This window comes from Kwoniella botswanensis, chromosome 1, assembly GCF_036426115.1.
Source record: "Kwoniella botswanensis chromosome 1, complete sequence".
Lineage (NCBI taxonomy): Eukaryota > Fungi > Basidiomycota > Tremellomycetes > Tremellales > Cryptococcaceae > Kwoniella > Kwoniella botswanensis.
Genome location: NC_088599.1, coordinates 14697499 through 14709217, shown reverse-complemented (window position 1 = coordinate 14709217; position 11719 = coordinate 14697499). Strand labels below are relative to the sequence as shown.

The 11719-nt window shown below is 45.5% G+C and overlaps 6 protein-coding genes across 6 annotated transcripts; 1 reads left to right on the top strand and 5 right to left on the bottom strand.

The window, feature by feature from the left end:
- Positions 1 to 887: 887 nt before the first annotated feature.
- Positions 888 to 4097, bottom strand: L199_005562 (uncharacterized protein; the record flags this gene model as incomplete). Its single annotated transcript, XM_064891272.1, has 15 exons — positions 888 to 992; positions 1061 to 1093; positions 1170 to 1218; positions 1288 to 1309; positions 1368 to 1397; positions 1460 to 1524; positions 1589 to 1633; positions 1699 to 1718; positions 1780 to 1929; positions 1993 to 2048; positions 2103 to 2321; positions 2410 to 2863; positions 2927 to 3268; positions 3327 to 3858; positions 3919 to 4097. 15 exons carry the CDS (start codon positions 4095 to 4097, stop codon positions 888 to 890), a joined length of 2301 nt encoding a protein of 766 aa, XP_064747344.1.
- A 302-nt stretch (positions 4098 to 4399) lies between these two features.
- Positions 4400 to 5200, top strand: L199_005561 (uncharacterized protein; the record flags this gene model as incomplete). Its single annotated transcript, XM_064891271.1, has 4 exons — positions 4400 to 4617; positions 4683 to 4763; positions 4843 to 4945; positions 5015 to 5200. 4 exons carry the CDS (start codon positions 4400 to 4402, stop codon positions 5198 to 5200), a joined length of 588 nt encoding a protein of 195 aa, XP_064747343.1.
- Positions 5201 to 5477: 277 nt separating this feature from the next.
- On the bottom strand, positions 5478 to 6396 carry L199_005560 (uncharacterized protein; the record flags this gene model as incomplete). The annotated part of the gene is made up of 6 exons (XM_064891270.1): positions 5478 to 5581; positions 5689 to 5825; positions 5929 to 5978; positions 6059 to 6109; positions 6184 to 6250; positions 6314 to 6396. 6 exons carry the CDS (start codon positions 6394 to 6396, stop codon positions 5478 to 5480), a joined length of 492 nt encoding a protein of 163 aa, XP_064747342.1.
- Positions 6397 to 6662: 266 nt separating this feature from the next.
- On the bottom strand, positions 6663 to 7472 carry L199_005559 (uncharacterized protein; the record flags this gene model as incomplete). The annotated part of the gene is made up of 6 exons (XM_064891269.1): positions 6663 to 6766; positions 6827 to 6963; positions 7033 to 7082; positions 7140 to 7190; positions 7248 to 7314; positions 7390 to 7472. 6 exons carry the CDS (start codon positions 7470 to 7472, stop codon positions 6663 to 6665), a joined length of 492 nt encoding a protein of 163 aa, XP_064747341.1.
- A 614-nt stretch (positions 7473 to 8086) lies between these two features.
- Positions 8087 to 8870, bottom strand: L199_005558 (uncharacterized protein; the record flags this gene model as incomplete). The annotated part of the gene is made up of 5 exons (XM_064891268.1): positions 8087 to 8178; positions 8260 to 8368; positions 8458 to 8586; positions 8661 to 8736; positions 8800 to 8870. The coding sequence occupies 5 exons, from the start codon at positions 8868 to 8870 to the stop codon at positions 8087 to 8089; spliced, it is 477 nt and encodes a 158-aa protein (XP_064747340.1).
- A 485-nt stretch (positions 8871 to 9355) lies between these two features.
- Positions 9356 to 9811, bottom strand: L199_005557 (uncharacterized protein; the record flags this gene model as incomplete). Its single annotated transcript, XM_064891267.1, has 3 exons — positions 9356 to 9387; positions 9469 to 9563; positions 9681 to 9811. The coding sequence occupies 3 exons, from the start codon at positions 9809 to 9811 to the stop codon at positions 9356 to 9358; spliced, it is 258 nt and encodes an 85-aa protein (XP_064747339.1).
- Positions 9812 to 11719: the final 1908 nt, after the last annotated feature.

Below are 11719 nucleotides of genomic sequence, written 5' to 3'. Positions count from 1 at the left end.
TCTATTCACCATCGCTAGTTCTTTTCGGTGACAATGCGAAACCCTTGGAGTACATAGACTTCCCAAAGATTTGTCGCAACCATCAATGGAAATGTGTCAAGGCGATGCTTGTGGCGTCTTCTCATTTGCACCCATTGTCGCTCTGTTGGTAGATCACCAGTTTCAGTTGGCCTTCGCATTCCTGGCCGTAGAGATGCGATGAAGAACCAAATGGTCTCATGTACTCATCCCACGATCGGTTCATACCGTATATAAAAATACATACCATTTGGATAGCCCCATAGATATCCACAGTTCGATAATTTGGATGTACTCCTCGCATACTGTACCGCATAACCCGTGATTGATAACATCGAGATGTCTTCGAGGGAGCATTGTTCAAAGGTTTCTGAAGAGGCAGGTGAGACTGTCCCGCTCAATCGAACATTCGATCCCAGCATGATTGAGTGCAAAAATTGAACTGACGATCTTGGTAAAGTGGCAACTCCAGAGTGTCCGAACCGAAGGAGGATCGCACTCACATGGTAATTCAGGTACCGAAACAGTCAACCTCGCAAGATAATCCAATGGTGTACGCTCCCTCATGAGGAGTGATTGTACCTACCTTTGACGAGAATGGCTGTTCTACTGGAGGCAGGATTGAGTGATAAATACTGCATCGGGATTGCAGAAGATGACGGACGATCAGTCCAAAGAATATTGCGCCTCTCTTTATGGTGATAATTGGTCGAGATAGTAAGAGTAAGCCCATGGAAACGGGTCACACTGAATCGGAATGCGTAGTCAGTTGTTTTTATCCCATGTCCCTTAACACATGCATCTCATTCAACTGTAATTACATGACTATTCTGTCCGTTGCGAACGTTAAGGTGCCTTTTCGATAATGACTACGCTTGAATGATGAACTTTGGTCTCATAATGTCCTGCTCAGATACTTCGCTATCGTCATGAGCTCTGCCTACCCATTCATGTAGCCACTTGAACACCTCGTGCTATGACATATAAGTAGGATCAGCACCTGATGTCGTTGGAGGAATTGAGGGGAGGATGAATGACTTACATGCCATTTGAGCGAGTTGTGTGGTTTGAGTACCTATTATCAGAACAAAATATCAGCAACACGAAGTGGGAAGATGACGATGAAGAACTCCATTTCAAAAATTGCTTACCCAATGATTTTCGTCAGGGAAGTATACAAATCTACTTGGAACACCTTGACTACATATAGTACAGAGATTCAGCATTGGGATCATCAGCGGATCATCGACGAACTCATCCGTTACTTACGTTTGAAGAGCAGTAAAAGCACCTTTAAAAGGGAGGGTCAGTTGACGTTTCCAAAATGATCTCCCATCTCGTTCACTCACCCAAGCCTTGAGAATTCTCCAAGCGATAGTCTATGAAAAGTGTGAGTTAAGCGCGACTCTTTCGTAATGTCTCAGCGTGTATAGCAACTCACCTTTACCTCCTTGGATGACTAATTCGGGTGTCGTCCATTCGATAGCATGGTTGACCGGACTCCACCTGGATGAGTTGCAATGTCAACAAATTTCATGCCTACCGATAAACCCGTTCTGAGCTTACTTACCTCTCGTAATTAGCGCGATGTGTCAAGGGCGTACCAGCGAAATCCCTATTATCACTGGTATCAGCTTCCCCATCAACAGATATTTCCAAGATCCTGATCATGTGACCTACTGGGTAGGGAACCAGACCTCCTGTTTGTCCGCTCGTTGTCGTCAGCCTTGCTTCTTGAGAGACGAAAAGAGAAGAGCTCACCTCAGTCGAGAAATAAGTAGTAACAGTATCAAATACACCATCGTGGCATACAAGTGCTTTAAATCCAAAATGATCGTTATGGCCGTTAATCCAATTTATCATATATCCACCGTAGGAAGCACCAAGAGCGGCCGTACGATCGGGATCGATCTATCAAACACCAGTAAAGTTAGCTTGTTGCTCCCAGTAGCAGGCCGTGACATAGCTGCTCACCTCGGGGTACTTGGCCAAAGCAGCTTGATATCCTGCTAAAAGGTCTTTAAATGGTTCTACAAACACTTTGTCAGCTGGTGGTGCAGAAGCATATTGGGAAGCTAACTCACTTCCTCCCCAATCGCATTGTATCGCATCGGTAAAGTCCTGCCCGTAGCCCGTAGATCCAGTAGGATTGATAGCAATCACAAAGTACCCTTGAGAAGCAAATACAGCGGGGTTCCATCGAGTAGACCACGAGTCTTCCCATGCACCTTGAGGGCCACCACTGAGACCAGCATCGTCAGCTACTCTGCATTTCACACAACGCATGACAGGCAGCAAACTTACTGGATCAAGAAAGCTGTCAAGTAGTATCATCCATGTTCAGCTTTTACAACTTAAGACGATCATCGAGTTGAGAACAAGCTGGCTCACCCAACGGCCAGGTCCTCTTCTGTCCTTCTTCCCATCCTCTAGGTTTCACTGCCCATCCCATCACCTCTTTCCCTTCGGCACCCTCGAACCAGAATTCTTCCCCTTCCAGACCCTCCAGTCTATCTTTGATGAACCTCACGGACCATGCTGTGAGCCTTCTTAGGGAATCATGAGGTAACTTATCACCATCTTTATCCCCTCCATCCGATGCGAATCCTAAGGTTTTGCCATGCTTCTTCTTGGGCTCGGGGAGGGTGAGGATGAAGTCGTCCGACGGAGAGGTGAGCGATTGTTGAGATAATAGAATTGTTCGGTCCGTTAAAGGGGTGACGGAAGTGGTTGATCCATTGAAGTATAGCGGAGTAGGGAGATGATCGGGATGTGAAAGATGATAAGGAAGGATACGACCGTGATGCTCTGCAGTGAAGTACAGAGAGTTGGAGTCGAGCGACCACTGGATACAGGATCATATAAATTAGCTACTTGTCGTGCTGGCTTCGTGTTCGGCCTTACTCACAGTCAGACTGCTAGGACTCCTATCCCAATCTTCCGTCCACCTCTTAATGCCCTTACCTTCCTCATGCACGACAATCACCCTCTTATCACTCTCGTACCCATCCTTCTTCATCTCCAACCAAGCTAATTTCTTCCCATCGGGAGAGAAAGTAAGAGCGCTGATGGCACCGTGTGAATGAGGGGTGAGATGTTTGGGTGAGGAAGAAAAGCTATGACCTGGCAGTGACAAAAGGTATATATCCTCTCTTGTATGCGTTGCGTAGTTCAGATGAGGACTCTTGATGGATGCTGCGATAGTGTTGGAAGTGATTGTGAATGATGAGATCGGATCCATTTGAGAGTACTATGAAACAAATCAGCTGCAATCCTTTCTAAAGTTTAGAACAGAATAAGCAGCTCACCAGTCCAGTATCTTTCAGGAGATTGACGAACTTCGCTCCTTTTCCATGATGATCTGCTTGCCAGACCCCAGAATCGTGACTGAGCTTGATCGCACCCAAAGTCCATACTTTGCCTGGTACCCTCCATTCATCCCAATGTCTTACGAACAATTCGTCATATACCCAAGCTGAATCACCTCGCTCGTCCCATGATTTGTCATACCTGGAGGTCTGATTGAAATCACCAGACTCTTTCCATACCTGACCTGAGAATGCTAACGAACCGCTCTTGGGTTCAAATTGGAGTCCAGTGGGATTAACACCTTCTGGGAAAGTCAAGATCTCCTTGGAAGACGAAGCAGGCGTTGTTGGTGGTTTCGTAATATTGTATTCGATCGACAACGAATGTAGAGAAGATCCGTTTAGATAAGCTAAGTTGGCATGGTCGAGCCACAGGAATTGCGAGGCTTGAGCGGAGCTGGTGTTGAATAAGGATAAAGGAGGAAGGGTATGAGTGGTGTTAAGGGATAAGAGGTATACTGAACGATGGATTCTATTGACGTAGACACGAGATATCAGCTTGGCTATCTCGGCTGGAGTCGAACCAGCTCACTTATCATCTTCTGGGTCCCACTGGTCCACCACTGATACGGCGTGAGTACCATCGGGCGAAGCTATAGCAGGTTGTGGTCGAGGAGTCGAGAGCATATCTTTCGGCGTGTAGACATCTTGCAGCTCCTTGGACTGGGCGAGAGCCATCAGCCCCAGAAGGGACAGAAGAGCGTACTTCATCATGTTGTACTTGCTTCTCAGGTAACTCCTAGTGAAGCCGTTGGTGAGAATCACTCTTTGGTAGCCATCCATTCAGCTATCTCACTGACCTCACGCCCATCCCCCAACAACAGCTTGCGTCATATCACATCGTATCTGGTGACATCATCACTTATCGCACTCACCTCGCGGTGGACGCCGACGACATCCTTCTGGCGGCCTACAGAGAATTAACTACAAGAAAGTAAATGACTGGAAAGACAACAACAAAAGCTCTCTTGCATGGTTATCTCATCTTTTGCAACACATAATATCATGTCATAATGTCACTAGCCCCTCGTCAACTGCCCTCGCCTGCACCTACACCAGGATCAAGTATGCTCCCACAGCCCTCGACTAGCGATGCCGAACCGATAGATCAAGCATCTCTGAGAGCAGAGCTGGAGGCTCAGTTATTAAAATTATCGCAAGACTTGTACGAGCTTGAGATATGCGCAGGGGATGTAGGACAGGGTATGGAAGATGCGGTACCAAACTACCTGTAAGCTAATGCCCAACCTCCTTTACCGAAAGGCAACGGCTGATATCATTGATTTACGACTGAAGGATGAAAGTGAATCAGGGGTTTATCAATCTCGAGAGGATAGCTGGACAGTTGGGTGAAAGTGTACCGCATCAAATAGTGGAGTGAGTATATACTCGTAATGCCAGCATATCTGGGGCTTCTTCCTGGCGTGCTAGCTGACGATGATGCGGGACATATCAGACACATAGATAGGTATAAGAATCCCCATGTATTTACGAAGAATACTTTGACAAGGGCTGTGGGGGAGAATCAGTATGCTTTAGGAAGGGTGCTGGGATTAGAAGTGAGTATCCTGTCCAATCGTGTCACCTGTCGGTGACTGGCAGCTGACTAGGTCGTTTCGATTGAACAGAGCTTCCGACGTCAACTTCACAATGCACTGAACGAGGAATTTCCTGAAGTACCTCTACCAGATAGGAAACATCAACCTATCGTTCTTTCAAAAGTGATTGTAGATGAGAATATGAACAATGAAGAGTCAAAAGGGTCGCAGGTCAATGGAGACACGGATGTTAAAGTTGAAGAGAGAAACCAATAAAGGAGAAGAAAGGGTCCCATCTTTGTCGTTGGATGTGTACAATATATACCTTGCATCAGCATATACCCTGTCTACCAATTCCAATATATCATGTATAAACATCTATTGATTTCTACCATATATCTATAAAACGTCTATACGCGATATATCCATGGCAAGTGTTGACATGGACTCTGTGGTCCCATTCATCCCACTGCTGTCATCACACTTCCAGTTCTACTTTTTTCATGTTACAAGCTCAATTAACCCCACTGGTGGTGGTATTTGATATTTTGATCTACCAAGGCACAGCCGAGTACTTCTTAGCAGCCTTGATAATCAAGGCAAAACAAGAATAGATGCCTACACCGAATAAACTTGAACGGATAAATGACTTTTTACCTAGATCACATACACCAAAGTCATTCATTAGGCTTGTATAATGATCATCTCATTTCAAATCGTCCACATCCAAGCTGGGGATCGCTTGGCGGGATAAAGGAACTTACGATCTTCGATAAAGATATAAGCCAAAGTATAAGCTATCCTACTGACTACCCAAAGTGAGGCGTGGAAATGCAGTGAAGAAGAATCTACGTGTGCGGCATTGGCTGCTACCAGGGCAGCAGCGAAGAGGGGTAGGTTCCTATGTGTCACATGAGGCGTCCGTCAGTCTCTTGATCGTATATTATGGCAAGGTCTGAGCATGAAGTGATAGAATGGATAGGTAAGATGTGGACTGGACTCACGTGTGGGTGTTGTTTTCAGCAGCTATAGCTCGCTTGATTCTTCCTTTTAACTATCATCAAGTGTACATCAGTGCCCACGTCCTTGTGGGAACCACTACCAGGCTTGCTCTCATGGCGTGGAGTAGCTCACCTGCTGAGGGATAGGTTTCGAATCGATATTCGCCCAACTATCTTTCGGGTTCTGTTCGGTCATTGGTCGCCTTCGATCAGTAATATGACATAGTAAAACCAAATCCACGTAACACCCTTACATACCGCGTTATCATAGGTACCTCTAGAAGCTCTATTGGCTATAGGTGCAGCCCACCACAACGGCACCATCCTATTAGAATCCAATCATCAGCTCCACCAGTCTACTGATGAAGGTGGAGATGCTTGGACTTACGCAACGACCCATCCCACTGGAATAGCATAGAGGGAATAGTTGTATTGAAGACCTGGAGTGGAAGCTAAGTAGGCGTATGACATTGTGTGTGGAGTAAATGCTCGTAGACGAGGGAAGTGAAAAGATACAACTGTGAAGAGATGGTATATACAGAGCAGCGTTGGTACAGTAATGTGCGGTGTCCCATCTCGGAACGCCAAGCCGAGGTAGCGTCACTCCCGAGAAACTCGGAGTGTGTCGCCCATTTACGATTGCTAAACAGCGAGCGATACCAATGAACTGAACAGCAACAGTATCTACATCATGCATGCAGAACACCACTTCGGTTCTCGAATCCTCTATATACTTTCTACCAAGGCAAAGACTTGTATTTCAAGGCAGCTTTGACATACAGAGCGAAACATGATCCAACACCTGTCCAATAGAAGATACTTCGGAACCATGAATAGCTCTCTGAGGGGCCATACAAGATCGCATCATCAGCGTGGACCAAAGCAAATGCGAGTGGCGTACCTTCTTCGATAAGGATATAAGCCAGATTATATGCTACTCTGCTAACCAAGAATCCAGCCGAGTACAAATGAAGAGAAGCGGAGTCGACATGGGAAGCGTTGGCCGCTGCTAAACCAGCTGCAAACAGAGGGAGATTACTGATTTAAGGAGGTCAGTATATGTATGTGCAAATGGAATGAAATGGCTCAGAGATAGCTAGAACTCACACGTGAGTATTGTTATTGGCTGCAACAGCACGTTTGATCCTTCTTCTAAGCTAATAGAATCAATCCATCAGCTGTCCTTGGATCGTGAGTAGAAAATATAAAATCACCTGCTGGGATATAGGTGCCGAGTCTAGGTTGTTCCAACTTTCACCGGGGTTCTATATCGAGTGAACAGTAAGTCATTTTATGATCAGTCATTGAGAAGAGGTACATACTGCATTTTGGTATGTACCAGGAGCAGCGGAATTAGCTGCACCTATAGCGTACCACAGAGGAGCCATACTATCCCATACCCGGTCAAGTCAGCTTCCGTTATAACATATTATCAGATCAGGAAACAAGGTACTGAAGACTGACCCCACTACCCATCCTGCGGGTACGCTGAATAAAGAGTAATTGAACTTCAATCCCGGTGTGGAAGCTAGATAAGCGTAAGACATCTTGCTTGTGGTGTGGAAAAATCGATGATAGTGATAGCGTAGGATTAGCTATGCGTGGATTGTTTAGTATCTTATTCTCCCGTATAACAATGTGGTTGATGGGGTAAAGAAATGGATGACATCGTAACAGCATGTGCAATAATCGGGAAAGCTGTATACTATATGCACCTCAATGTGACATCGTCATACCCCAAGGAAAATACCGTAAAGCATCGTGGTGCTCCAAAAGGCGATCAATACAGGTGAAATTGACACTCGTGGCATGGTTTTGAAACGAACATCCTGCATTACTATAAGTTCATGACGAATTAGGCAAACCCATAACCGTTGGAGTCCTATGAATGGATATGGACGACAACATAGCATCACTTCAGTCAAAGATCCAAGGAGTAATTCTCCTCCTTTGCTAACCAAGCCTTGTCCAGCGCAAACTACCCGGACACCTTGTTGATGGAAAAGAGATCAAGAACGGATGTGACCAAATGCATGTCTCTACCATTTCTATCTTTCTACGTGATCTACACTTCCTGTTCCAGTCATCTCTTCAACCCATTCCAGTGTTTTGAAGCCAATTACATGTTCACATCACAAAATTCCTATGTAATTCATTGCAATTAGAACAATTTGTTACCAGCTCTGACGAAAAGGGACATCCAAGTGGCCACACCAGTTAGGAAAGTTGCTGATCGCAAGTTAGCAGAAAGTTCTATGTACCCCAGCGTATCAGGTTATGTCAGCACTTCTGTATGTGTTTCGATCGTGAGTATGCTGAAGAAGGGGAACATACCAGAGGTATTGGTGATGTAGATGAAACTGTATACTACTCTAGAAAGGATATACACTGCTGCTGTAGTATTCAAGATTGATGGAGATAATCTAGCGAAGTTACCAGCGAGCTACAACCACACAGCAGATGAATGACATTAGCGGTCTATCCTCACGGACTGGACGAACTGGTTTAGGGGATGGAAAATGTGACACTCACGATGGCAGCAGCGAACAAGGGCAAATTCTGTAAACCATTTTGCTGGGCAGCTTCGGCTCTCAAATATTTACCTTGTGAAGTAGGTGAGAGTTTGGCTTCTTTGATATTAGCGATATTCTTTTTGGGTTCCTGCGAAAAAAGAACCCCGACATCAGCCAAATCCTCATTTTCATGGAAGAGATGACGAGCAGACGATCACTTACTGTGTTGTCCCACTTAGGTGAGCCAGCAGCTTTTTCAGAATTGTACAGCGCTATAGCGTAGAAATGGGGTGCGACGCTATATCAACAATTCTACTATAAGCTTCCTCTCCCCGACTAGTGCGCGTATACATGTACGTACGCTACGGCCCAAGCTACAGGAACGGCGTAGAGGGAATAATTATTGGTAAGATTAAGTCCGACAAATGACATGTTGTTTTAAAAGTGATTTCGAACGTAGCGATTAAGTGTAAGTGTCAATTGTAAGAAGCCGTGTAGAGAATAGAAAAGTCAATGAAGGGAGAAATGACATGCATCCAGAAATCATTAATTTATGTATACCTTTTACTACTGTAACCCATTGAAGTCGGATGGTTTTGTTCGATCGCCCCAACACTCCTGAAATTTCGGTGTATGCGTGACTGACGTCAGTCAATCTTAGTTGATTCCTGTAAAACTCAAAACCCGATGATCGACCCGCAACAGATTCCAAGGTGACATACTCCACATCCGGCATCCCGATTCTAAGAACTGAATAAAGCAAGTATGTAATCCTGAAACACGGTGAAGTTTATGCTTTGCATACTTGCTTTTCTCGTACTACGACCTACAAGGTCACATTAACCGCAATGGATCTCGCTTGAGCCCCGTCGCACCCTCTCAAATGGATTGAAACATCGATGGAGGCCCCCGAATTCTCAAGATGTAATGTGATTTGTTGCTTTGACGTCTAAGAAGCGACAACAAGGATAAGCGGACTACAATTAGCCTTTGCCTTTGAAGCAGATATCCGAGATCGTTAGAAACTCACTCTGTGATTTGAAACTTGAAGCTATATACTTGTAACAGCCCGTCCACATTTCCGAGATAGTACCTATGGCACTTTCGACTCTTGCAAATTGCAGTCTGAGGTCAGCAGATAATCGTCAGACTCCAGTTCCCCTTTGCTCCAACAGTCCAAGCAATCTGTACCGTCCAATGTATGCCTAGACTTGCGGTATACTTTGGAAAATCAACGCTCACATAGTAGCTGAGACTATCTCCTCGAATCCATCACTACTACCAGAAGAAGGGTTGTCATCGTCATTGGGGAAGAAATCGATTGCATCATCGTCGAGGGCAAGTGTGAAGCGTTCGTATTTGGGTGAGACCATGACGATTGCGTGATGGGGGGCCGGTGTAGAAAGGTGGACAGGGGGTGCAATGTGAGTCGAATGAGATATTGGGATACAGTATCTCATATCTGACATCTCAATGTACGAGGTATATATGTACATGCATCGAGAATAGCTGTACTTCGACTAGATTGTTACTCTCATTACATACCCCTTGAGAGTACGTATCAATTAGGAGTAATTAACACCTAAAGGACCCCTTTCTTACCCTCAAGATTCAAATAAAGTCCCTTGGACCACTGTACCCGATCCTCGTCAACTTGCATCGATAGCAATACATCTATTGACCTCGGATAGATTACTGAATCATGCCTTCCAGCCTTATTCCACCCTATCATCAACTCCCGTCTTCCCAGCTTTCTCTGCCAAAAGCCCATGTTCATATTGTTCTACCATTTTCTCCTTCCTCGATCGATGAATCAGGTAACATTCTCGGAAAGACAGTACAGCAAGAGTGAACAGGATGAGTGCAAGAGTACCAAGCGTCACTTGACGAGATCGACAGGAAGTTAATCAGCATCGTTTCATAGCGTACGCAGCACTTACGCTCAATTATCAGCATTAGCCATCCTTCTAGACATACTGATCCGTCTATTGAAAGTGTCACCCCTGGTATATTCTCCAACATCGTCGATGATAAAATATGATCAATCACTGGGATCCCCGAGACCAATGTAATGTTAAGAAACCGATTTGGATTAGCTACGATATAGAAAAGCCGCAGCTCCCGAAACACCAGGCTACGACTCCTCACCCCTTTGTCAGACACTTCCTTTTTAGTCAGTGTACGTCAGACATACATACAGTGACAATAATCCAGACACTCGACCAGGCATTGCACAGAGGAGAGACGGTGTCTGGGAGCCGCGTGAAGCACCATCGGTAGCTGTTGGCGTAATGCCAATGAATCCTCACCTTCCTCGCTCGAAACAAAGTCGTGTTCCACTTGAGATCTCGCTGGAGACGACCACATACATGCATCATTACGAGGTCCCCTGCGTTATTCTTTCATCTTTCTCCGCCTCCGTCCTTTAACCTTTGCCAACTTCCAGGATAATTTACTCTTTCTCACCAGTGCTATACCCTCCTCCTGATCTGCCGAATGCCGCTTACTTCGGAGCACCATGAATACTATGAAGATCGTTATCTCAGATATGATTAGGATGATCACCCATTCTGTATATATCCACATTAGCGTCCCCAACTTGATCTCGCTCAGGCCTGATGCTGTTGACTTACTGATGATGGTATTCCAGGTCTCAGAGGTTATACATGTATGTCCATTTGTCGTCTCGATACCGTTCTCAGGTGAATTAAGATACTCAGACATCCTGCCTTTTTTCTTGCTGGTTAAACATCAAAGATGTCCACTGGAAATGAGGCTGCATACAGAGTTCAAGGCGGACCATTGTAAGAACATAAAACAACGGCTAGTATCGAGAGTTTGTTGATACTGAAAGGAGTGACAATCCCACTTGGTGCCACCCTACTTCATCCCGCCATCCCTTCACGGTATTTGTCCACCATAGGAGCTGTCGCATCAGATTGTCTTACCAGGTTTTAACTTCAGGCCACATCAATGCCGCCACGCCACTGATGGCTTCCCCTTTGATGGCCGGGATGGTATGGCCTCGCTCGTTAAAATCCGTGCTATAATCCCTTATGGACGGTTCGAATCATAACAGTCAATTGTCCGTCTCGGTGACCGAGACAACGCATACAGGCCGTTCTGAGCAGTGCATTCCAGAACGTCGGACATCCGACAAGTTCTGGAAAGGAACTCAAGTTGGTTGACAAGTTTGGGCGCTCACGCAAACAACGATACACCTCCTCATTTGTGTGTTCCACTCAATCAAGTCAGCCGCTGACAGAATGGTAAGAGGTCAA